The 27,287-nt window shown below is 45.1% G+C and overlaps 1 protein-coding gene across 1 annotated transcript in view; it reads right to left on the minus strand.

Moving 5' to 3' along the window:
- Tiam1 (T cell lymphoma invasion and metastasis 1) overlaps positions 1–27,287 on the minus strand; it is a 377,147-nt gene that overhangs the window by 79,654 nt on the left and 270,206 nt on the right. Inside the window, exons 8-13 of the mRNA XM_026787829.1 lie at positions 23,764–23,988; positions 20,505–20,690; positions 15,088–15,234; positions 13,015–13,089; positions 10,238–10,408; positions 3,706–3,838 (exon numbers count right to left, since the gene is read on the minus strand). Of these exons, the coding sequence (XP_026643630.1) occupies positions 3,706–3,838; positions 10,238–10,408; positions 13,015–13,089; positions 15,088–15,234; positions 20,505–20,690; positions 23,764–23,988 (937 nt within the window). The remainder of the gene's footprint in view (positions 1–3,705; positions 3,839–10,237; positions 10,409–13,014; positions 13,090–15,087; positions 15,235–20,504; positions 20,691–23,763; positions 23,989–27,287) is intronic.

Consider the following 27,287-nt stretch of genomic DNA (forward strand, 5'->3'; position numbering starts at 1 on the left):
TCTCCATTTTATATTTCATCAGAGAGACAGGTGCCTCCCTGAGCCTGGAGTCTGCCAATTGAACTAGCCTGGCCAGCCAGCAAGCTCTGCGGACCCTCGTGTCTCTCCCCTGCACTGGATTAAAGGTGCATGCCACACTGCACAACCTTTCGCAAGGGTGCTCGTGCAGGCGTGGCACGAATTTTAGCAGCTGACACTTCTCCCAGATCCATGTCTCCTCTTCGTGAGACCCTTCCTGCAAGCGTATCTAATTCTTCCTACCCACCCAGCCCCCTGATGGCGCACCCAAGCACATCTCTGCCTGTCTGCCCTAACTCCTTTCCCTTCCAAGCCTCAAAACCTGCTGACGATGACATGTTTGTGTATGCATATCTGCAAACCTAAATGAGGCTCCTCCAGACACAGGATTCTTTTTCCCTTTGGCACATACCCTGTGAGAATCAGAGATGATGCCAGGCACAGAAATGCTAAGTAAATATTTGCTACACGAATGAATAAATAAATTAATCAATTTTGCCTGCACATTTTCTTCCCATCACTCTAATAAGAACTCATTTAGTGTGAAATCTGAAAAGCATTGTCTCTAGACTACACCCCAGGCTTGTGACCAGACCATTCCATGGATTGCTCACAACAACTAGTCATGAGGAAATAGCCAGATGAGTAACATTTATATTAATACAACCAGGAAAGTAGACGGACACTAACGGTTGGCAGATATTCACAGCCGAGAGGATTCCCTGCCCGCTAACATGAACACCCCCACCTCTGGGCTCTCAAGTCCAGGACTCGCTGTTCTGCTGCTGGTCACATGGAATTAAGCATTCACAATATCAGGATATGGCTCCTGCAGAGCACTGGCCTCGGCATGCAGATGAGGACCAAAGCTAATTAACTCTGTGTGGACTGCTGCTTGTTTGGAAAGGGACAAGAAATCAAATAAACTCTCAAAAAGCAACCAGGGACGCTGCTCAGAACGACTCAGCCTTGCGGTGACATCACATCCAGGTGACTGATCTAAAGCAGGGATCCAAAACCAGGGACCCACTGAGATGACTCCAGAAAGGGAAAATTGCCCAGAATATCTACAAAGCGTAGCCTCTTCTTGGACCATGAGTGCACACAGGCAACACACACAGAAATACTGGGCGTGCCTGTGGCTTCATCACGAACAGAAAAGTTACCTTAATACCACGTTCTAGTTGCCACTGAGAGCGCCCAATATTATTTATACTTGACACTACTTCCGAGTACTAGAAACCACTATACCTACCACCAGGTCTTATAATTTAGTGAGCTAACGCCATGTTATCTATCTATGATGTTTGCTGAGTATTTTGTTATAACTGAGCTAGGGGAAGCCCATACACATCCTGCCTCACACAACTATAAGGGTTACTCTGAGAAGGGATCTTGAAGTTTGTCAGACACCTAAGCTGCCCAGAAGACAAGAAGCATAAAGAAGTTGGTGGAATGGAGGTGCCGGTGTAGGCGAGACCGTAGCCACTGTTTCCTTGGGGAATCTCTGGGCCAAAGACGTCTATAAAGGGTGAGAGAATACAATGGTCGCTGTGCTCTAGGTTCTTTTTTTAAATAATAAGTTGTACATAACAATTATGGACCCCAAAATACTGAGCTTCCATTGGACAAGACCACATAATTCGGAAGCTTAACAACAGTATGTGAGGAGGGCTGGAGAAGTGGCTCAGTGGTTAAGACCACTGGCTGCTTTTGTAGACAACCCGGGTTCAGTTCCCAGCACACACACGGCAGCTCACAACCTCCGGTCACTGCAGTTCCAGAGGGACATGCTGTCTTCTTCTGACTTCCTTAGGTACCAGACATGTACCGGGTGCACACATGCATGCGGGAAAACACTCATACACATAAAATAATAAAATAAAGAAGTCTAAAAATACTTAAAACAGTAAGATGAGTAATAAAAATAAGTCACAGCTGAATTTGCCTGGCATATCCAGGGCACAGAAGTTGGCTGCCTATGAGCCCTGTAATTTATGCTCTTCAAAACTCACAAATCATAAGGCATAAACTAAATGATCTATTGTCGTGTTACCAGCTTGGCCCCTTTCAATCTTCTCTTCTCTGTGTTTTTAGATCACGTAGTTCCAGGTTATGCCCCAAGCCAAGCTGAAACTCTGTGTCCACTCTCCTCCTCTTGCCTAAGTCTCTCCAGTGCTGAAGTTACAGATGTTCACCACACCACACCACACCTGGATTTTGTTTTGCCTCCAAGAAACATCTTTCTATGTTGTTCTCCAGTCTAGCCTTGAACTCCTGGGGGTCATGTAATCCTGCCCCAGCATCCTAAGTACCTCCTTTCTTTAAGTAAGGAGTGCATGGCCTCCTCCATCAACACAGTCAACAGTGGTTTAGACTGGACTAATCATTTCGGTCCTTTGCCTTCCTTTCCAATATTTATTTTATATATATAAAATATATATATATATAAATATATATATATATATGAATATTTTGGAGGCAAGTATGTCTCTGCACCACATTGGTTCAGTGACTACAGAGGCCAGAAGACGGCGCTGGATACCCCAGAATCACAGTTATGGACGGTTGTGAACCACCATGTGGGTACTGTAAACCTACACTTGGCTCCTCTGCAAGAGCATCAGTGATCTTAACCACAGAAGCACCCATCCCTCCAGCCCCAGTTTGATCCTTTTCCAACATAGAACACGATCAGACTCTTACAGAAGGAAGATCATATTTCCTTTAAAAACATTTAGAGGAAGCCGGGCGGTGGTGGTGCACGCCTTTAATCCCAGCACTCGGGAGGCAGAGGCAGGCGGATCTCTGTGAGTTCGAGACCAGCCTGGTCACAAGAACTAGTTCCAGGACAGGCTCCAAAACCACAGAGAAACCCTGTCTCAAAAAACCAAAAAAAAAAAAAAAAATTAGGGAGCTGAGGTAACCTTTTAGGCTGGCAGAAACATTCCAAATCATAACCAACTCAGTGAAACATAATTGTTTGTCAATGCTCTTTCAACTGTGTGCTTAATATAGGCGAGAGTTTCCCAATATAAGGAGTATAATTCAAAAAGTTGAGTTAAAACAGCATTTTCTATGAAATTCTGTTTCATATGAACACCGTGGTTCCCCTTTCCAAAGGGAACCTCTGGGCCGGACTTCTGTTTTCTGTGGTAAGGCCCCACCCTGTTGTCATGCCCATATCCACAACAAGCAGCTCTGAGGCCCGGGAGGATGACTAAGTACTAAGAGGCCTGCACATTCTCCAAGAGAGCCTGGAGCAAGTCATCAGATGGCTGGGGACTTTTTCATATTTTGATTTTACACCCACAAGATCTGATCCATCCGTTTTGATAAGACTATGGAAGTCGCACAGAATTGGAGGGGGTGTTTTTATTGTGACAACTGCCAACTGAGATTAGAGACACCCGTTAAAGACAGAAGTCTGCAGAAAGAGTTGGCCTTGCTGGTTAAATCCTTGCCTGAGCATCACCTGTGGGTTTCGGCATCCTTTGAGCCTGTGCAGCCCTGCTCCCTGGCAAGCAAGGGCGACTCCACTCCACTCTGCAGCGCCTGTGGTAAGTAAGGTTATTTCTGCCAGCTCTAGGCTCTGAATGAAGCTCTCTCAGTTCAGAACTTGTTCCCCTCCACCAGCTACCATCACCACAAGTACACACATAATTTGAAAATCATCTCAAACAGAACGCACAGGGACAGCAGGCGTAAACATTACCAGCTCGTAAATGTCCTCCTCGGGCTGTGGGGTGTAGAACAGCATCTTGTTCTCCATTAGAAACTTCAGGCGCAGGTAATGGGCAGAATGGTCCAGTTGGTGTGCCTGGGATGGGAAGGATGGGAAATGTTTAGTCCTCACCACCAGGTGAGGTTTCTGCTCCAAGGAAGTGGGACTCACTATCTAGTTTCCTAAGGACATTAGCAATGGAGTGTGTGGCAGGTTTCTCCCTTTGAAAGGTTAGAATACAATTCAGACCTGGAAGTCATTAATAAAATTCCATAGGGATCGTGCAATTCAATGCAGCAAACTGAGTCACAGCCTCTTTTCCATGTATTTTATTAGCTGCGCTCTGTAGCACTGGGTTTTCCAACAAAATTTATTACATTAAAGAAGCCTTCGCATATAACTTCACAGAGAGAGAGAGAGAGAGAGAGAGAGAGAGAGAGAGAGAGAGAGAGAGAGAAAGTATTTACAATCATGAAATTTGGGGACCCCAAGACGAGTGTTAGCAGCTCACTACAAGCAAGTTAGCATGCAGGCAAAGCATTTGAACTCCATCCAGTCTTACTTATATATTCTGGAATAGGACTCCCAGGGGCAGTGCAAGTGTGCCTCCGACCTGGGAAGCACAGCAAATGACTAGGGAGGGAACCTGAGCTCCCATGGCCTTTCCATTGTCTAGGATAGGTCAATGGATCTGCTCTATCTAAAAAGCCACTCTTGAATTAATTTTGACCACAAAATTTGCCATTATAATATGGTTTTATAAATACTTCTCTACACAGAAAAGAGGCATATGGAGAAAAGAAAAATGCTTTTCAAATGTTACAAGACGGCAGGCAGTGGTGGCACATGCCTGTAATCCCAGCACTGGGGGGGGGGGCAGAGGCAGGAGGATCGCTGTGAGTTCAAGGCCAGCCTGGTTTACAAAGAGAGTTCACAACATCCAGGGCTGTTACACAGAGAAACCCTGTCCAGAAAAAACAAAAACAAAACAAACAAACAAAAAAAATCAAATGCTACAAGACACATGAAGTTAAACTGCAAGAGAGGAAATAATTAAATGGATAATGCTAACTGTAAAGAGCCTTTGCCACTAAAAATACACCGCGAAATACTTCCAAGTAAATGATACGCTATTTAGAACTCCCAGGTAGAACCAATATATATTCTATGCAACGGGCGCAGGGATCTCACTTTCACACAAATTTTTATATTAAAAATTCAATTTTATATAAAGTAAGTGATAAAATATCTTCCAATGCCTTTGTGATGAAAATTATCTCTTTTTCTGGTGGTGGGGGGCGGGGGGCAGATTTCCTCTGTGTAGTCCTGACTGTCCTGGAACTCGCTCTGTAGTCCAGGCTGGGCTTGAACTCCCTGAGATCTGCCTGCCTCTGCCTCCCGAGAGCTGTGATTAAATGCATGCACACGGCTGACTGAGAATTATCTTTTAATAAGTAAAAGTCATTTTAATTGGTAAACACTCTTACCCTACACTGTCAGTATAAATATAAACACACAGACCAAACTAACACATTCCAGTCACTACTCCCTCAGCAGTGACAGCCACAGCTCATGTGGGCAGTATGCCCAGCAGGCTCTCCGTGAAGCGGCAAGGGTATAGGCAGCAGTTCAGATCACTGCCGGCCTCTGGAGTGTGCTTGGGTTTGGAGAATCCGAATGCAGAAAATGGAGACAGAGGAGCGGTTGGTGGTTCTTTAAATAAATACAGGCACGAGGACAGTCATGCATTACCACAAAAGCACATCTCCAGAAAGTGGAAATGGTTCCCTGGGAGCACACAGTGGAATGATAAAGACATTTTCTATTGCCGGTTCTCGGGGAAACCCAGCCTGGGTTTTAGTCCCGTGGATTGTGATGTCGGGAGTCCGCCTAGCAGAACCGACACCATTCAGTGGATACATTCCTAGGCACCTGGTTTTCTTCCATTGTCTGAGACAGGATGCCTCAGTCTGACAGCCCAGGGCTCTGGACGTGAGAAATTGGGGGGGGGGGAGCTGAGGGGACACACCACAGGGAAGCCGCTAAGAGTGCTATCCCCTGCTGGTCAGATACGGACAACAATAATAGGGTGATGTGACAAGAAAATCTTTAATTACGAGCAAAAATCTTGTTTGCCTACTGCTCGCTACTGAGGTGGAAGGGAAGGAGGATGGAGGTCATGGGGTCTTGATAACAGGAGAAAAGCAGCTTGGACACCTTATTGCCATCATTAATAAACACTTGTGGACAGTCCTAATCAGACCGCCATTTTCACAAGCATCTTCTGGACATCACATCCAGTACCTGCCTCACCTGGGGGATACTGGGAACAAACCTCAGAGGGGCGATCACCAGCCAGCTGTCAGGCACTGCGAAACAGAAAGGGGGCTCCACCATGCCCTAAACAGCAAGGTGCTGCTGACATTGGAATTGCATAGGAAGGACAAGCAGCAGTTGGGGGTTAATGCTGTACAGAGATCATGGTTCAGGCTGTACATATTTTCCCAAATGCATTTCTATTACTCATTGTCGTGATAACTAAGAAATAAAGGTGAGTGCATGCCCTGCTGTGACAATGACAGTGGCCTGGAGTGTTAGCACAAGTCTTCAACCCCTGCACTCCAGAGGTTAAGGCAGAAAAGTTTCAAGGTTGAGACCAGCCTGGCTCAAAATAAATAATATTAATATAGGTTTAATAAGAAATCTCAAGACCTTTATGGTTGGTAAACAGTTATTCTAGTCAGGACGTGGACGACAAGTATTTCTGTGGGTCCTCCCCACAGGATCATGAACCACATAGCATGGCTGGCCAATCCAAAATAAAACGCAGTCCTGAGAAGCTAATTTAGGGCTGGAGAGATGGCTCAGCGTTTAAGAGCACTGGCTGCTCTTCCAAAGGACCCGAGTTCAATTCCAAGCAACCACATGGCAGTTAACAACTGCCTATAACTCCAGGTCGAAGGGATCTGAAACTCTCACACAGACATACATGTAGGCAAAACACCAATGCACATAAAATAAAAATACATAATTTTTTTTAAAAAAGAAGCTAATTAAATCTTCAGATTCTCAAGAATAACATTATGAACTTCGATATCACAGTGGGTTGAACTACCAACTGTGTTCGTAACGCTTGTTTATGCAAAAAAATCCAAATGTTAGGGAATATTGATGGCTATCTGTTCAGCATCTGGCTTGTTTCGATTTTGTACAACACTCAGGAGAAAATTTCCTTCCAAGAGAAATTCCATTAGGGGAAAAAATTAAGTAGTACAAATTTGTTTTCCAATGTACTCTTACTCAAATCACTTAGCATTGTATCTGTTTAGAGGCAAGACAGTGCGCTATAAATTGTGCCATAAAACAAATATTACAACTGGGGAAGGTTTTGTTTAGTTGGCATGATTTTTTAAGATTCAGATCTTACTATAATTATTTCAAAAGAGGAACCAATAATGTAGATATTTTAAATAAATAGTCTGAGCCATTAAAATACGTACGATTGGACTGGGGAAATACTGGAGCTGGCGAAGCACATGCCCAGCAAGCCTGACAACCTGAGTTGTTCTTCGGAGCCATGAAAGACTACCAGGAGTGGTGGCAGCCACTGTGACCCAGGGTCTGGGAGGGGACCAGGGCAATCCCTGGGGCTAGCTAGCCAGTCTGCCTAGTTTACTTGGTGAGGTTTGGGCCAAACAGAAACTCTATCTAAAAGGAGGTGCTCTGTGTTCCTGCAGATGGCACCCATGGTTGTCCTTGGACCTTACACTTATACACAACAAACAGATAAATTCATACACTTATAAAGATTCTTAGCAAAAGCATGTTGTAAAATTGATACCATGATCATACAGGAACAATATGAGTATGAAAGAACGAATTGGGGTTATTTTTTGCAATTTTTTTATAACTGCAATAATCTGAACGTTTTTTGAAAACCCTATAGGCTGACATGGTTCCTGGCTACATCTAGCAATCATTTCACTACCATCTATAACACGAAATGTTTATCTGGAAACATTGACCCTACCGGGACTTGACTGGCGATTGGATGGCAGATGGAAAACGGACGTGAAATGACTGGGTCAGAGAGTAGGAAAGAAAATGGGCTAATGCAAAAGACAGAAGAAAGAAATTGTTAGATACTAGTATCAGTATTAGATAGCAGACATCAGCCGTCACCAAGGACAAGAGCGAAATAAAAGTCTCCCACTCTGACGCCTTTGTTTCCCATCCTCCATTCACCAGGAGCTCACTTTATAACACATGGCACCCATCTTCCCTTTCCGGTCCTTAGGAATGAAATTCCCCCACTGATTGGTGAGGAGTCAAGAGAACTTCCAGGCCTGAGCACTCTGGATACTTTATCCTACCTAGATGCTTTCCCAGAGACCCTCAGTTTCTTAAAATACACCCTGCAAGTCTTCCACATTTAAGCTCATGAGGCGTAAGCTGACAAGAGGCTATGTTGGCCAGTGCTATGTTTTGGAGGGAAACGGTAACCCAAGGAACCTTGGGCTGGCTGATCTGTTATTGTCAATGGAAGGAACTTGTACCATTGAGAATGCCCACAGAAACTCAGCGAGAAACCAAAATAGAAAGGGACAGGGCAACAGCTTTACTTAATGCTGGTCTCTATATGGTGAAGACATCATGTTTTAGTCTCTTAGCTTCTAGAAAGGCCAAAATGCTTAAAAAGAGACCAAAACTGGCCCACTCAACTCATTGTACCTCCCACAGACTAGTTTCTCACAAAAACATGGTTACCATAGAGCTATGGCTTAATTTTCAATTCCTGAAGGATACTCCATGGCCATGCTACTCCCTAGAAACACCTTCCAGAGTTCTACTTCCAACAGCGCCAACTGAGAGCAACTCCCACAGCTCGGTAGAACATCAATGGTTCTCTAACGAACTGTGCTCAGCTATAAATAAAGCATGCAGAAATCCTCAACAGACCGACTTTGGTAAGGAATCAAAATGAGAAGTTAGGAACAGAGATGCCATTATGTTCAAAACCTAGAACTCACGCTCACAAGAAAACAGCCGGTGTGTGTGAAGTGCTATCGTAGATTTTTAATGCCTATGCGGGGGCCAAGTTTAGCTTTGTCCTGAAACAATAGGTTGATCTCCTTTTCTCCACATACGGCTATTTGAAAGCCATTTTTTCAGCTAGATTATTTAATTTCCCCACGTTTGTATGAAGAGACATATTTTTAAGCATTAGTAATTTTTTAAAAAGCATGTATAAATTTCTAATAGTGTAATTACAACATATTGTTGAGGGAGTGAAATTATTCAATATTTACCAATCATATGTAAAAAGAACAGGGCTTTTAAAATGTCATTTTTATCCATCCAAATGGTTCAAGAATAAAATTAGGATACAAAAGATTTCTTCTTTTGGAGCCTCATGGAATATCAGCTCACTCCCCTACGACAATATTATATGTTCTTCTGAGCGTTGTGGACTGCCCTACACCTCTGGGAGTCCTTTGAGTGCTCACTATATCCTAGGTTCTTCTGAGTGTTGTGGACTGCCCTACACCTCTGGGAGTCCTGAGTGCTCACTATATCCTAGGTTCTTCTGAGCGTTGTGGACTGTCCTTCCTACACCTCTGAGCGTCCTGAGTGCCCACCCGTCATAGCTCGACACCCCAGGTTGGGAGCAGCCAGAGAGAGCTGGGCTCCAGCCTTCCTTTGCTCACTTTGCCGACTTTCTCTCCTTAGGACTGGGAAGTGAAGTAAGAACTGAAGGCTTTCAGAACCACACTTTCTCTGCAAACCAGGAAAGTGGCATCTCCTCCTCAGACCTGCTGCCATCAACTAAGACGCCATTACTCATGGAAAAGCGAAAACCAGTGTGCATGAGTGACCTCCCTCTTCCTGCCGCCACTCCAAGCTACTCGGCTATGAAAAGAAATCTCACCCTGAAAAAAAAATCAAGACATTTCCACATCCTAAGGCAAAAGTAGAATGAAATCAACCTCTTTCTAGTTAAAAAATACAGGCTAATTCAATGTTCACAGAACGAGGACTTTCCCATCATGTCAGACTTAAATTGACTTGAGGTTTTCCCCAACTTGACGATGTCACTGGTGAATCAGTTACTATTCAAACATCAGGTTGCAATGGCACCCATGGTATGACACCATTAAATACATTTGCGTACATTGGGGAGCGGGGGCGCAGGACAGAAAGGCTGTCCAAGATGTCCACAGTGGTTAGCTTTGTATTCTACCTCCTTCTCAAGCTTTCTGTACTGTGTGCGGATGGAGGTCGTATGCTCGTTACAAACGTAAGAAATTTATATACGGAGACAAGACACTCGAGGGGCGCCTCCTGCTCCTCACACAGACACTGTTTGCACACGGTGCACACCTTCACCAAGGAATGCAGGGCTGCCTGTGTGTGCAAGGCATACCCAGCACCTCCTCCCTTAGAGGGATGGAGAAGAGACCGCCACCCAATCCTACTCTTCCTAGAAAACAATACCTTGCAAATGAGCTCCAAAGTGTCCCTCGCCGTGTCCCCAGGCCGCACAACTGTCAGGGCTGGCTGATTATTGGGCAGACAGAACCAGGATGGAGTGAAATATTCGTGGACCCAGATGTCACAGTCGGGATTGTGCTGGTGGACGCTGGGTAAGACCACGTCCTTGTCCCTCTGCGGTAGGAAATACAGTAAGTAGGGTTGCAGCAGTCCGTACCTAACAATGTCAGACCCCAGATATGCACACCAGGGAAGCCGCTAGTGAGCAGGAGAGGCAGGGCTGGGGTGGCAGGGCTGGGGTGGCAGGGCTGGGGTGGCAGGGCTGGGGTGAAAGCTCTTGGAGGAACAAGACCTACTGAGAGAGAAGCTTTATGAGGGAGAGGCAGGCAGCCTTTGACTCAGGTCATGGGGCACTCTTCCCCACCTGGCCTATGGCCATTATGTGGGCATGGCATGGATAAACACATAGCAAAATTTGGAAGAAGGCAAAAAACAAATCATCCTTTTGGTTCCGTCCACTATTTCTTCCACAAAGACACTTTAAATTTTGAGTAGCCAGGTGGTGGTGGCGAACGCTTTTAATCCCAGCACTCGGAAGGCTGAGGCAGGTGGATCTCTGTGAGTTTGAGGACAGCCTGAGCTGCAGACTGAGCTCTAGGACAGTCAGGGACACACACAGAGAAACCCTGTCTCAAAAAACAAAACAAAAACAAACAAACAAAAACAATTAACAAAACAAAACCTTGAGCAGAGAATTCTATCAGCAAGACTATCTGCCACATCAACCTTACAAAACAGCAAAGCAACGATGAGGCCCAAGGAAACTGTGTTCATAAAGATGATGCCTGGCACCTCATGTTGATTGGCAGCAGCGTCCTGTGCTCAGCATGAACCACCAGGACAACTCTGGGAGGAACAGCGGTCCTCCGTAGGCCACCACCAGGACTGTCTCCTCAATCACATTGACTGAGGGTGGGGGACAAACATGCTTGTGGATGTGTGTGCGTGGGGGTGGGGGGGATACATGCGGATACAGCAGGGCAGAACCCAGGCAAGTAGAATAGCTGGAGCGGAAAGTACCCTGCGGATGGCTGCTGCATTAGCCCAGTCAAATAAGCAGGGAAGAAAGTGTCGGATCATCATGATATTAGCATGCGTGATGCTCCAGTAACATGGCTTTATTAGGGTTGATAACGAGGCCATTGGTGGTAAATACGGATCTACAGACTCCCAAGAACAAGGCTAATCATAGCGACATACAAGAAGAAGCAACTTTCTCGGGAAACTCTGGGAGGTGGTAAAATGACTTCCATTAACAGAAACAATGGGGTTCAGGCACCGAAGGCCTTGTCGGGGTCAATAAGAGAAACCCAGTTACAGAAGAGTCTCAGGCCTGCTTTTGAACTCCCCTACTTTCATAGATAAGTTGGCCTCCAGGGAAAGAATTGCCAAAAAAGCAATCACTTGCCTACAACCCATTACCTACAATTGGAACCTTCCCGGGCTGTCCCCACATGCCACATTAAATACGTGCCCCTTAGCACTGGATCAACCCCGGATTTGCATCTAAACTGTTCTTTGAGCTGAGGCTAAATGCCAGGAAGCAGAATTTTAAAAAGTTAGTCTAGAAAAATGGAAAACACAGACACACAAGGAGACTCAAAGTTTTGTCATTCCTATGCACAAGAAAGGGCATGACGTCATTGAAGATGTATAATGTATGCAAACTGGCCTAGTTCAGATATGACAAAGTACATATTAAAGACCGTGCTTAGATCGTATATAGGTCCATAGTTTCATTATGAACAATTATTCACAATTATTCAGAGAGAGTGCCACAGGAGTATATTCCCTAAGCTAGCCACCCCCAACCCCAGGGTGACACATGGGGGGGGGGTGTTGGATGAAGAAAGGTTTCTCCTATGATCACTCTTCTCCTGTTCCCTCCAATACCAAGAACTCCACACTCCTCTCATTTCTGAGGATCAGACCCTTCCAGAACACTGGGCTTAGCCACTGATGACTAATATTGCTAGGTGGATGGTAATCAAAAACTGGATTCTGTCGCATTGGTCCTGGGGATGGGAACCAGGCAATCATGGCAACATTGTGCTGTCCACACTAGAACCCCAAAGGAAAGTGGAACTGAAGCCCTGAAAAGGGGGTGCTCTTTTTATGTTAAGCTACAAAAAGTGGCTGGGGGGGCATCACTGTCCTCCTGAGGTGTCAACCCTAGCAGTCTGAAAGCCCCTATCAAACTCAAGCACAAGGCTGAGTCATGTCTTTGAATCTCAAATTGAGTATCTGATTGGGAGGCAAAAGCATTAAAAAAAAAAAAAAGGGGAGGCGCATACTTCAGAACACTTCTGCAACTAATGGGAACAAAATAGCTTGTGTGGGCAGGGAGCGAGGACACTAAGATCTCACCTCGTGGGAATGAAAGTTGTACAGACAAAGGAATTAGCAATGGCAGAAAAGACTCAGCTAACTCTGAGCTCCCATCTTCTCTTGTATTCTAGCTGGAATCTCTCACATCAAATGATAAGGACGAGACATGTTATGTCAGCAGGGAGCTGCTCTTATTAGCACCAAGATTTAAACAGAAAATGATTTTTCCACCTCATGGTAACCTATTAGATAGCTTTTTTAGAAACCTGATCAAGTCAGTTTTTCATGCTGAGCGTACTTGATTTTACATCGCCCCCCCCTCCCGAAACCACAGCACCATGCCTATGCTGACGCTCTTGAGAGGCTCCAGAGGAACACGCGTGTATTTTTACCTTCCCATCTGGAACCGTGTCATCAAATATCCCCTCTAACGATTTCTTCTCAGCGTCGGCTCCCTCTCCAAACACCTGCAGATAGAAAAGTATCGTCTTAAAAAAAAAAAAGGCATCTGGGCAAAGGGGCAAATGAAGCAGGGAATAGCAGCTGGAAATGGGCAAGGCTTTGGGAAAACATCACAGCAGAACTCAGGTCCTCCTGAATCACAAAGTGTGTCACAATTTACGGTGGAAAACCACAAGAATCAGGTCCCAACACTTCCCACACCTCTCATAGTTCAAACATAAAGATCATAAATCAGAATGTGGACAATTCATCTAAGTTTAAAATAAAATTCGCAGAAGCAATAAACTCATTCACACAGAAGTCTTCGCCTCACAGTGGTAGGCAGCTACTTGCCCACAATCATGCTGCCTTTCAAGGTCACACCCTGTGGCAGAACTGGAGGAGATAGAGTTTTTGTGTTTTATATAAAAGATAGAAAAGGTTTTCTTTTTATTTAAAAATCAGAAAACTGCCTATTTTTGAAATTTGATAAATTGTGTATCGTAAAGCTATATTGAAAATGATCACTATTCAAACATAGCCACAATAAATTAGGAATGCAGGCTATAAAATGAGCACATGCGACCAGGAGAAAGTCAATATCTTTTTTTTTTTATCCATTGTAAAAGAGGCTACAGAAACACAATTCCTGTCAATTTGAGAGTTCTGAATTAGTGATGAGATTTCCCTTACAGCATTTATGGGTAAGTGAGATTTTTTTAAAAATTTTACTTTAGGAATTATAAGAATGATTTAAGAACATGTGTGAAGATGTTTGCTTGCATTTATTGAAATTCAGTCACACATTCCAGCAGGCTATAATCTAACCCAAAAGGTAAAGCCACATAAACCAACAGTTTTCACAGAATACAAGTCCAACTATAAGACCACTCCTCCCGGAAGGAGGGGAGGAAGGTTGATGCTAATGGCCTCCTCCTGCAGGAAGGACGGAGCACCATTAAATCCCTATTGTGCTCAGTCCCTCACTCTCAATGCATGCTTAACTGGTCCCCTTCGGGTCCCATCCAGACAAAAAAGGCAGTTTTTCAATGGTGAGCGTGTTGGTCAACTAGGGAATTTAGGACAGCAACTTGGACTAACCCTTTTAAAACTTCATCCCTACGGAAGTTGGTGGCTGCAGTCCTCAGAGCAAACGGTACAGGAATGCTGCGATCAGGTCAGCTTTGCTCAAGGGCATCACCTGTAGGCTACACTGATAACCTGGTCCTAACCTCTCACGTGGCCAGCGCTTCTCTGTCCGGCCACTGTAGCCCGTGAAATGAATACACCCTCCAAATAGAGTAACACCGCTCCTGTCTTCCGGCTTCTAACATCCAGATGAATGGTTTGAGGCTATTCATGTCTCAGGGTCAGTGGAGACAGATGACAATAATGGACAGCAGAGTTTCTAGAAGCAACACCATCACGAGAGAGGGAAGAGGACCACTGGGTGTGGTTCCTCAGGGCTCCGCCCACCATCAGTCTAGATGATGCTAGTCACAAGATCCTCTGCCAGCCTTGGACCTGAGCAGAAGAAGCCATGGTGGCCACGGTCACATTCACTTCTGGGTCCTCATTCCCACAGATGAAGGAGCTGCCCATTTAAGGCCACCATCCAAATCTCAGGGGCCAAGAAATGAATGCATTTCCCTGGAGGCCCCCATGATCCAGCACCTGAGATGGCTTAGGGAGACTACAGCCAATGTTCGTTTGGCTTCCTGTGGTGGCTGCTCAGTTCTGAGGCCTTGCGTGAATCCGGCACTGTTTAGTAGGTCGGTAATTAGTCAGCGCTTGGGTGGAGTACAGGTGGGAGATGGATGGTGGTGACAGATTAATAGCAGAGCTCCATGTCTGGGGTATAAATTACTTATTAAAAACTGTCTAGTGCAACCAACTTCACGTCAAGTTGATTTAAAGTGTCAATAAAGAGAAACACACGCACACGCCTACACGCACACACATGTGTATATCAACGGCCAAAGAAGCGACATCTGTAGGTGCTTTGTGCTGACTCTGGGACCTACCTGGTTGATGGTTGGACGTCCCTGCTTCTTTTTGGAGGTAGTGTCCAGGCCCCAGAGAGAAGAAAACCTGCTTCTTCGCTTGCTTGCAGACCTGGACATGGCTTGAGTGCGTCTTCTCACTCCAATCTCACCGGTGCGGGCTGCCACCTGGACCGAAGAAGCCGCAGGAGAGGTGGATCAGCACCGACACAGGCGCCTTGAGGTAACACACCGTCCTACCCACCCTTAATAAACCATAGCATGCTACTGACCCCAGTGCTGTGACTCTCACAGACAGAGATTCTGGGAGCCTTCATTGAGGCCAAATGGTAAGTTGATAAACTCAGTCACTATAGGAAACCATTAATTTATTGATTTAGATAAAAATAATAAATATATAATCTCTTTATTGACTAAAAGAGCAACAAAATATGTCATGTGGTTAAGAGTTAGCTGTCCTCCAGTCTGCTTGACCGACTGTACCTGAAGCCTAGAACCACACACATTCTGGAGATGCTCTCTAAACACTACAGAGCAGACTCTGTATTTTAATTACAAATCATTCCAAGGGTCAGTTAAAAACCAGCAGACTATGGCCCCTACAATTCTACATTAAACCTAAACTAACAAATCTCTTCTATCTGTTGGAATCTCTTCAACCTCTTAGAATATACAAAATTATCCTTAGCTAGGGAAGTGATCGCTGCCCCAGTATCCAGCATCTTCTCTAGGAAATCCCTACTGTATCTGGGCACTTGGCCAAGAAGTCAGGGTTGGCTTCTTTCCTTTTCCCAGAGCATGGGCTTGTGACCATTCCTGCTGATGGGATGGCTTCTAGGAAATGTTTTCGGGGGTGTGGGGGGGGCTTCTAGTCTTTTTGCGCAGCTCATCCCTGGTGACGAGGGTGACTGCATCACGGCCTCCAACATCAGGCTATTCCAGGACAGAAGACTAAGGGAAGAGAACCAACCACCTTGGGAGACTGGACCACTTGGCTGCATCCCAGACCCACAATGGTACTCTCTTGCGCTCTCCTGTTTCACTGTGCTGGGGATTGAACCCAGGACCTGACACACGCTGGGCAAACACTCTATCACTGAGCTACATCCAAGCCTAACAAAGGTACTGATGAATGGAGGGGTTTCTCTCATGTAAACCTGCATTCTCTCCCACTCCACCCCCTCCTATCTATCTATACACATACACATATGTACAGTAAACATAGATCCTCCATAACTTACATGTGTTGCGTTTACATGAAAAGAAAACGACACTCATATTTCTTTTTAAAGCTATACTCTGCTAAGACGCCTGCAAGGCACCGTCCAACCAGAGAAACATTTCAGAACAGGGTACCCATATTTGAAGCTGCCACGGTGACAGTGGCAGAAGTGGGGATCCCCGAGGACTCCAGAAAGTGCAGGGTGAATTTTACCCTACAGCTTGTAAGCAATGTCCCAGGAACTTCAGGGCTTCTCTGCCAGGAGATCTCAAAAGGCCACCCACAAGATCTCCTGTCGAAAGGGCATGGCAGGAGGCTTAGTGAGTCAGACTGGAAATGAACCTCCCCACCTGCGCTTTGCCGCTGGAGGTGAATGTCTCAGAACCCACTTGTCATAGATTCCCACGGGGGCAACTCCCAACATGACAGATGCCAACTGGCAGCAGTCTCAGGAATGAAATGGTGTTGGGTAACACAGGGGGCCTCCCAGCCCTCAGCATGTTGGCCACAAGGCATTTCCCTGAGTCCTCAGTATTGACAGTATCAACACAGAAGAAGCCCAGCGAGTAGATGGGCAAGGGCCCCCACACGCACTCAGAATGGGAACCAAAACAGCTTCTCCACGAGGGCATTAGGGAGAAGGGTTTTGGACTCAGATGAAAACAGAGGATTGCGGGAGGCGGGAAGTCTTGCCTTGTCTCAGTTAAGTACTTAAGAAACACAGATCAGGGCATTAAAAAAAAGTGGGAGTCAAGACTCCCACGGGAAATTTTCTGAGAAAGACTTTAACCTACACTCATTCTTGAGGTATTTGTTGGGGGAGGGGGCACAAATAGAAGGCATCATAAAACATGTCAAATGTTCTGGTCTCTGCCTTCTAAGTTGAAGGCGAACCCCGCTTGTGAAATGATTAAATCAGAACACGCTGACACATGTGTGCTTCCACGGCTGTGTAAATAAAGGAGAAATGGTGGTGTTAAACTTTAAAATCCAAACCAGATCAGCTGCTTGGTCTCAGCCAATTTGCAGACAGCAAGGTCTACTTGTAAGCACAATGTCTATCTGTCTGCTCCCACGCCACACACAGGTAGGCAAGAGGAGTCAGCACCCACTATCTATGGATTCAGGCAACATCGGGTCAAAATTATTCAGAAAAAAATTCCATATATATTGAGACATTTTCCTCATCACTATTCAATAAACAATAAAGTATAAGCATCTGCATACCATTAGTGCAGCATTAAGCTCTGTAAGTAATAAGGTTAAAAGCACATGGGAGGACACCGACCCCTACCCCTGGTATCCTGACGCCACTCTTCTGAGGATGCTGAGGAATGACCATCACAGCAGCCTTGTGTGAGCCTGCTCATTTCCTTCCCAGCGTGCCTCACTGTCTGTCCCCACCATGTTCCGTGAACTGCGAGTGTCCTTCTTCCTGTCTCTCCCATGTGAACATGAGCCCCAGGAACATAGACTCTGTGCTCTTATGCCTTCACCACAAGGCTAGCGACTGACACACGCCTGGGCTGCGCACGTACTTGTCAATAAAATGAATAAATACAACATTTAAAATTAAAGGCTGAGCAGCAATAACTTAAAAAGTAACTCGAGTTTACAGTCTCGGGAGAGGAGAAAAAGCAGGAGAAGAGAAACCTGGGCACACAAATACTCCCAGGGCCTGGCTGCCTGCCTTGGGCTGCTTCAAAGGCTTCAGCAGCTGTCCTCAAGTGCTCAGGCCTTGTGGGCCATAAGGGCAGCGCCACCCCCACCGTGACTCCAGACAATAATGAGCAAGGGGGTATAGAAAACGGGCTGGCAGAAGAACTGCCGGACAAGAACTCATGGGTTTCTCAATGACAGGCCCACACAATGCCTCCTCTGTGGCGGGCACCTGACTACTTTATCAGTCAGCTCATCTGTGCAAACAAGAACAATGATAACCTTTCTTCAAAGAGTACAGCGGGGACCCTTCGGTTAATGAAGGCACATCACTCAGCAGGACGGGGATCTCCTAGTGAATGGGACTCCACTGTAGCTCACATCCCTTCCCCTCCCTCCCCCAGCCCTGGTACCCTTGCACCTTCTCCTTCCATCCACCCCCACTTAACAGGAGGGGGCACTATCCTAGACAAAGGAGGGATTGAAGAAGGCCTCAACTCCCAGTGAGAGGAGGGGACCTGAGGGTCAAATGACAAGGAGAGATGGGGGGGGGGGTATCCAATAAATCAGATTAAAATTCTGCTGGGCGTGTTTTGCCAGCTGATGTAGATAGATAGATAGATAGTGGGGGGGGTATCCAATAAATCAGATTAAAATTCTGCTGGGCGTGTTTTGCCAGCTGATGCGGAAAATAGAAGCAGATACCGGGTAGTGTATCCTAACGTGCTCTGTCTAAAATGAAAGCCAGCCTGCACAGACCGGCAAGGATGCAAAGACACCAGGACCTGCATTACTGAAGCAGCTAGCGAGAAACGGCAGAAAGAAGCAGAGAGGCGGATTTACGGAATGAAACACTAGTCTTCCAAATAACAGAGCAAAAGTCCCTAAGAATCACCAACTCAACCGCTTCTTCCATAGGGTAGATTTAACTCATCTGCCACCAAATGAAAAAGCGCATACATCATAGACACGAAGGGGAATTTAGGGGGACCATAGGTCAATGACAGACAAGGAACTCAACGGCTTTTTCTTGTCTATTTCAGAGACAGACACTTATAAGAAAGCAACCAGTGCACATGAGTTTGAGGTAGAAGGCAAACTGGATTTCTTCGCATCCTATCGTGTGACAGCAAGAGGGAAAGGGATGTGGGTGCTGGAGATTGACAGGTGATATCTCACTGAGAAGAGCTTGCCTGCCAACAGAAATAAATAAATACATGCTCTTGATTGGGACATTCTGACAGGAGCAAAGGGAAATCCCCCACATGGAATAAAGATTTGGCTAAGTTAAAGACTAGTGCTCAGGCCTCAAGGTAACAGACCTAAATCACGCACACCATAAATGAAAAGTAATGAAAATAAAAACAAGTGGGTCCCCAGCAGTTCTAACTTTCCCCGCTGTTCCTTACAGGGAAAACCAAAAATGAAACAGCCACATAGAGAGGTGGGCAAGCAAACCAGGGGCAGAGCTGGAGTTAGCAGAACAAGACAGTTTTTAAAAACTCTAGAGATTGGAGTAAGACCTCTTTCAAAGTGCAGATCTCCCCATAATTATCCGAATGATGATGCCAATCTGTTTACAAAGAACACAAGCGCCCAGGACTGAATTATAACTTAGAATTCAGCTACACTCAGCTAACGCTTCCAAGGCAGCTCAGGACCCTGCCGCTGACTTCACTTCTAATTCCGTGGAAACGTGTTACGGGTGTGATATAGTTCTGGGGTGTCGACCTAGGTGGCTAAAACTCGTTGCTTGTATACTGATTTCCCCCCTCTGTCAGAAATGGGCCCCAAGTACATAAAGCTGCTCGTGATTTAGCAAGTACTGAGAATTACCAAGTGTGAACACACGGCACAACCACGCGCTCTGCCGCTGCGGACTCGGACGAAAACTCCCCTCCTAGGACACGCGTCCAGCTCCGCCTCACTGAAACCGGCCTTCCTCTACACATCATACATTAGCTGTCAAAGTAGGATCAAGTGGAGGGAGACCTCCAAGCCACAAAGATCTGCTGACTGTGTGGTGTGGGGGCAGGGGAGAATACACCTACGTCTCACAGAGAGAACAGAGCTATACGCATGAGGGAAAGCCCTCCATTCATCATGTGCATAAGGTTATTAACTTTATGGTTTCAAATGCCAAAACTGTCTAAAAATAACATCTATCCACAAACACTGTGGCAAATATGTCTCAAAGCAAGACCTTTACGGGGCTGGGATGTAGCTCAATGGTAGAGTGTTTACCTAACATTTGTGAGGTCCTGGGTTCAATTCCGAACACCATGGGAAGGGAGTAGGCTGGGGTGTTAGAAGGGGTCTGGGGAGACGGTGCCTTTTGCATTTTGCTTGCACAATAGTCTTAACCCTATCAAGAAAGGTTTAATTACATTCCCACATAGGTTCGAATGAAATTCTGCATGAATTGCACAGTGAGATGAGTTTGGAAATCCGTGCAGGGCAGCAAACTAAGGAAAGAGTTGAGAGACTCCTGTCAAGTCCTGCTCAGGATTAAGAACCAAGATGAATATTTTTCCAAACTTCATTTGCTTCTACTCACCAGGGCATGAAAAGACGATACAGAAAAGATCCCAAGGCGGCCCATTGCCACTTTCGTCGGCCGGCTTGCAAAAGCAAGCAGCCTTTTGGGGTTTGGCAGCTCCCCGCCCTGGAGGCTGGCTAAGTAACAGCGGAAACGAAACAGGTCCATCTGGAACTGCTCGAGATTCTGCTCCCAGACAAAGATCTGCAGTAGTGAAAAACCAGGGAGAGAAATGGGAAAAAGGAGAAAATAAACATTAGCCAAGAATAGTGCACATCAGTTGATTGTAAAGGTGCTAATTATAATTCTCGAGGGGAAACAACAGGGCTCCTAGGTCTCGCAAAGATCTGTAACCATGAACACAGTATCATAAACATAGAGTACATTGTTAGTTATCGGTGCTCTCCTAGCATGGAGTTCACAGGGATTTTGGTGGGGGTGAGGGGGAGCATGTTTGGTATGTCAATTCTGACCACAACCCTAAGACAGAAGGAATAAAAATGTAGGCATCTCCAGTACTAAGGAACACTCATGCTGACAAGGAGAGGACTTTTACTAAGTAAGGCCAATTACAGGCCAAAAGCAAATAAACCAAAAGCTTTGGTGAAAGTGGGGAGGTTATTAAAGAAAGGGCTGAGAGTATTAAGCTGTCCCTTGCTCAGCCTAGGCATGGGGGCAGGGAGCTTAGTCCCGGCTCAAGGAGGTTGATGGGACAGACAGACTTAACTGACTTCTTAGAGGAGGTCTTACCCTCTCTGAGGAGTGGATGGGGGTAGAGTAGGGGAAAGGTGGGGGGAGCGGGAGTTGAGGAGGGAGGAGGAATTGGGATTGGTATGCAGATAGACAGAAAGATAGATAGATAGATAGATAGATAGATAGATAGATAGATAGATGATAGATAGATAGATAGATGATAGATAGACAGATAGATAATAGACAGATTATAGATATAGATAGATAGATAGCCAGATGATAGATGATAGATAGATAGATAGATAGATAGATAGATAGATAGATAGATAATAGATAGACAGATAGATAATAGACAGATTATAGATATAGATAGATAGATAGCCAGATGATAGATAGATAGATAGATAGATAGATAGATAGATAGATAGACAGATAGATAGACAGATAGATAATAGACAGATTATAGATATAGATAGATAGATAGATAGATAGATAGATAGATAGATAGATAGATAGATAGATAGATAGATGTAAGGTCAACTACAGGTCAAAATCAAATAAACCAAAAGCTTTGGTAAAGTGGGGTACTATTAAATAAGGGTCGAAAGTAGTAAACTGTCAACGGTGGAGATCCAGGGTTCCACTCAAAGCTAGTGTCCACACATGTCCTTGTCACTCAAAGTGGCAAAATAGCCTCTGGCTACTGGTGTGCCATTCACATAAGACTACAGAGACCATGTATAGTCAAGAAAAAAACTCTGGTACTAAGTGGAAGCTCATGGAACTGGAGAGATGGCCCAGCAATTAAGAGCATTGCTGCTCTTACAGAGGACACGAGTTCTGTTCCCAGCACCCTCAGAGCATCTCATCACTGACTATGACTTCGTTTCTAGTGGTGCTGAGGCCCTGTTCTGACTTCTGTGGGCACCAAGAATGCATGTAATTGTAAACATACATCAGGTGGCACCTATACATATAAATTAAATCCTTAAAAAGGACAAAGTGAAAGCTGAGAGAGAGGCCACTGGTGACATCTCCCTTTTTAATCGTGATCAAAGTAAGTGTGAAGACACAAGTTCATGACGTGATGTGGGATTCCCCTCTGTGTGCTGTGAATGTGTTTTCTTACCAATGGTTAATAAAGAAGCTGCTTCGGGTTACTGCAGTGCAGAATAGAGCAAGGTGGGAATTCCAAGCAGAGATAGAGGAGAAAAGAAGACAGTCAGGGAGATGCAATGTAGTTGCTGAAGGAGACAGAGGCCCTGGAACCTTACCAGTAAACCACGAACCTCATGGTAAAATATAAAGTAATAGGAAGAGGTTAATTTAAGATGTAAGAGCTAGCTAGAAATATGCTTAAGCTATTGGCCAAGCAGTGTTGTAATTAATATAGTTTCTGTGTGGTTATTTAGGGTCTGGGTGTCCGGGAACAACCAACCAACCTCCATCTACAATGACGGCATTGTTCAAAGCAGCCAAGAAGCTGCAAATAGCTCAAATGCCATCAAAGAAGAAACGGACAACAGTGCTACATATACACAATGAAATTAGGAGAGGCCCCCAAAGAGGCAGACACTGATGGGTAAGCCCCAGTGCAAGCCAAACTACAAAAAGCTATGCAAAGTGAAGAAGGCAGGCACAAGGGTCACATGCTAAGCAATCGCATTCATATGGAGCATCTCAAAGGGACAAACCATTCAAAACAGACCCATGGACAGAGAGGAGCAAACACTTAACAGGAGTTGGGTTCCTCTTAGAAGTAGATGGAGAAAGTGGCCACCTAACATTGCAAATGTTTTGACTGTCGCTAAATTCTTGCTCCCTTTACATGGTTTTTGTTACATGAATTTGCCCGAATTTAAAAACCACAGTGACCAAGACCATAAAGCACAGAGCAAAGGGGCCCCATGTCCCCTGTAGCTATAGTGACAGTGTACATACTGTTTTATTGTCATTATTTCTTAAACACTATAGTACAATTATTTACATAATATCCTTATCTATTGGGTATCATACATGACCTAGGAATGAATTAAAATCCATGAGAGGGTGGTGTAGGTTATGAACACATATGTGTCCATTTTATGTCAGGGACTGGGGCGTGCCCAGATTTGGGTTGCTGCAGGGGTCCTGAGACCAGTTCACAATGGGTAGTGACGGACAGCTGAGTGGACTTTAGAAATCACCTGTCACTTTTTAAAATTTAGGAATCTAAGTCTGTTGAGGAATCAGGAACGAATTCTCCTCATAGCCTCATTCCACGACAGGTGGGGGAGGAAAGCATAGATTTTCAAACACACAGATCCACCTAGAATCACAAGAATTGGTGGGAGCTGGAGGACTCCTCTCTCTGATTTCAGCCTTCCATTCAATATCATATTGTTCCTTTAACTCATAACAATCAACTCTGAACAAAGGACGAAGAAACTGACTATCACAATAGAGAGTTTCACAGTCTGGGTGACAGGCTGCTGCCACGGTGAGGGGAGAGCTTTAGAGATTCTGAGACAGCAAAAAAAAAAAAAAGCAAAGACCTAACAAGACCTAACAAGTCTGCCAGCTCCACACGCAAAGGGACAGTCACCTGGTCCAGTATGGTCTTCTTCTTTTTTGAGTCGGTGACCGAGGACAGCTGCATCTCCCCCATCTTCTTCATCTTCTCGTCCATGTCGATCTTCTGCTCCAGCTTCTTGATCTCTGACTTGAGGAGGCGCAGTGTGTCTTCCTTGTGATGGTGCCTTGCCACAGCGGCTGCGCAGGCAGAGTGGATGGCGGTGATCCAGTTCTCCAGCTCCGTCTGGCTGGTGGTCTGTGAGAGGAGGGTGTAGGGAGAGAGAGCCACTTCTTAGAAGATGACAGAAACTAACAGTGTGTGTTCAGGGAAGCAGTGTCTCTGAGGCAAGGTGTCAGGTCTACACACACACACACACACACACACACACTCACTCACTCACTCACTCACTCACTCACAGACTACCTAGACTTATCCCTTATAGAAATCCACAAAAGAAGGCCAGCCCACCTCCAACCCCTCAAGTGGTACCCTCAAAGAAGCCGCATGTTACACAATGAACCTAAGAAATTCTCTTGCTTAAATGATACCTCTAAAGAACTTCTCCCCGTTTTAAGCAGCTATATCAAAACTAGGGTTAGGGAAGAGGTCAAGGCAACCAGGATCGATACTGCCTTAAGGAACTCCAGGAATACATCCATGAGTAGCAACAACCCAGCAGCCAGCCACAAACTACCAACAGCGAGAAGGGTACTAAGATGGTGCTGACACACACCAAAGGGCAGGTGACCTCCAAACAGGAGTAGTTCAAGACAAAGAGCCTCTGAAACGCAAAAGTGGTAAAGTTTGTGGGCAAAAACACATGCAAAATTATATGCAAAAATCATTAAAGACTCACAGGATCTGCACGAGCTCAAGTCAGACCAAATCCCAACACAGAAGAGGGGAGGTGGACACAAGCACTTAATTGCTACTGGGAGTGGGGAAGTCGGTTTGCTTTATTGGTGTGAACCCTGGTTTATCAGCCATGCTCCAGGGCAGGAAGGCTCCACACCAAGGAATGGTTTCCAACACAAACTGGGTTAAAAGATTGAGAGAGGCCAGCAGTGGTGGCACATACCTTTAATCATAGCACTTGGTAGGCAGTGACAGGCAGATCTCCGTGAGTTCAAGGCTAGCCTAATCTACAGAGTAGATTCTCCAGAGGACAGCCAGGGTTACACAGAGAAACCAAACCCTGTCTCCAAAAACCAAATAGACAAACAAATGAATAAATATTAAGAGAGACAGGAAGATGGGGAATGGGGGGGGGAGAGAAACACAAACTAAAAATCGGAGGGGAGAAGGTGGGAAAGAGGAAATATAATCAAAATAGGTTATATAAAATTCTCAAGAAATTAATAAAAAACACTATTTTCTTAAACTAGAAGGTCAAGCAGGAAATATCTGTAAATGTGGAGATGTTAGACGTTTCTAGTTATCCCATAAGCCCAAATAATTCATATAACTTTCCTATGCATTCCCATAAGCCCAAAGAATTCAGTACTGGCAAAGGTGTTAGCTCAGCCAAAGAAATGATTGGCTTAGACGTTTCTTAGTAACACAAAGGTGGCTGCTGTCATCATGCTTTTCTTCTGTGGCACTAATCTCTATTTTTACCTCACTAGTGGGCTGTCTTACAAACAAAATTCTTTTAAGAGGACCCCCCCCTCCAACCCCAGCATTTTATTCCTTGGTAGCTAAGAATGGAAATTTTAGCAATCATTCTAATCCGAGAGTTTTGCATTCATCCAAAGACACGGCATCTAACATTAAAAAATGTTGTCTTGCAAGAAAACTAGCTTACAAACCTAAAAGACCTGACAGTTGTTGTATTTATAAAAAGAAATGCATTGCCAGTGGATAGAGATTGCAATCACCTAGACATGCTTATAACGGAACAGAAGCAGCGACTGGCAAGCAAACGGGGTTGATTTGTGTGGACTAAGTAGGGGAAGATGTGGTAAGGACATTAAGGTCACAGATAAACTGAAGTTTGGACAGTCTAGGTGGTCCAAACTCTTACCTTTTATCCTCAGCCTTCTGGGTAGGAGCCACCAAGCCTGGTTACGTATTTATTTTGTTAGAAAAAGAATCAGCTTACATGGGAAAGTAATAATAAGGATTATTTTCTGAGGAAAAAAAAAACAGTAACTCCCATGTTGGCGAATGTTTAGAGCAACTTGAAGCCCTATGAACTGCTTCTGTCCGCTCAGAGTAGGGGATAAATGCTTCAGAAAACAATTAAGTACAACTGACTGAAGCTTGGCATATTAATGTCTTGTGGTATGAATTCATGGTACAGAACTAAGTATATTCATATACTCAGCAAAATTAATGTACCAGAACAATGTACACACTGAAGTGTTTTTTATTTATTTTATATATGTGTTTTACCTGTATGTATGTTTGTGCCCCATATGTGTGCAGTCCTGCAAGAGGCCAGCAGAGGGTGTTGGACCCTCTAGGAATAGTGGTATAGAGCGGGGTGGGGCGGGGGAGAAATCACTTGTGTTTCCCTCCTATGAGGAGCTAAGCCCAACTCAGCCAAGGGCAAGGTTGTCCCTTCTGATGTCAGAGAAGTTATATCCATCTCTTTCAAGAATTGGGAATGAAGGAGACAGGACTGTAGATTAATGGTGCTTACCCAGCATGCCCATGGCTCTGCGTTTGATTCACGGCACATAAACAGAGTTGATGTCAATTGAAGCTAAATGTGGTAGCCTGTAATTGCCCCTAATCTCATAGGGAGTGGCACTATTAGGAGGTGTGGCTTTGTTGGAGGAAGTGTTTCCCTGTGGGGATGGGCTTTGAGGTTTCTATGCTTAGAATACTGTCCAGTATCTTAGTTGACTTCCTGTTGCCTGTGAGATGTAGGACTCACAGCTGCTTCTCCGGAAGTAGTCTTCTCAGACTCCATGTCTGCATGCATGCTGCCATGCTCCCCCCCACAATGATAATGAACTGAACCTCAGCAACTGTAAGCCAGCCACCGCAATTAAACGTTTTCCTTACTAAGAGTTGTCGTGGTCATGGTGTCTCTTCACAGCAATAGAAACCCTAACTAAGACACTAAACTAAATGTCATCAGTCTTGAACTTCTTCTAAAGGCCAGCAGACGGTGACTGCCTCCACAGGCCAAGGTGCAGCGGCGGCCAATGGAGAGATGTGTGCTAGGTTCAGAACTCTACTGTGGCCCGAGGAGAAACTGTTCTGGAGGCAGACAAAAGCAACATGGTGCAGCAATGTGAAGTGTGTCCACTGCTATCGGACTGGGTACCTACATACACGGGTTAAGATGGAATAATTCTATGTGTATTATATGATAATAAAAAGGAAAGAACAATCTATAAATGAAGTGGGCACAGCTGGTAAAGTGCGCACACACAAGCATGGAGGTCTGAGTGTGAGCCCCGGCACCCACTGAAAAAGCTGAGTGTGGACACGCACTGGAATTCCAGTCCTGAGAGACGAACGCAGGACAACCCAAGACTAATCAGAGAGCTCTGGGCCAATCAATGAAAGATCCTGAAGAAAAAAAGGGAGGGAGGGAGGGA

Source organism: Microtus ochrogaster, chromosome 2 (assembly GCF_000317375.1).
Source record: "Microtus ochrogaster isolate Prairie Vole_2 chromosome 2, MicOch1.0, whole genome shotgun sequence".
Lineage (NCBI taxonomy): Eukaryota > Metazoa > Chordata > Mammalia > Rodentia > Cricetidae > Microtus > Microtus ochrogaster.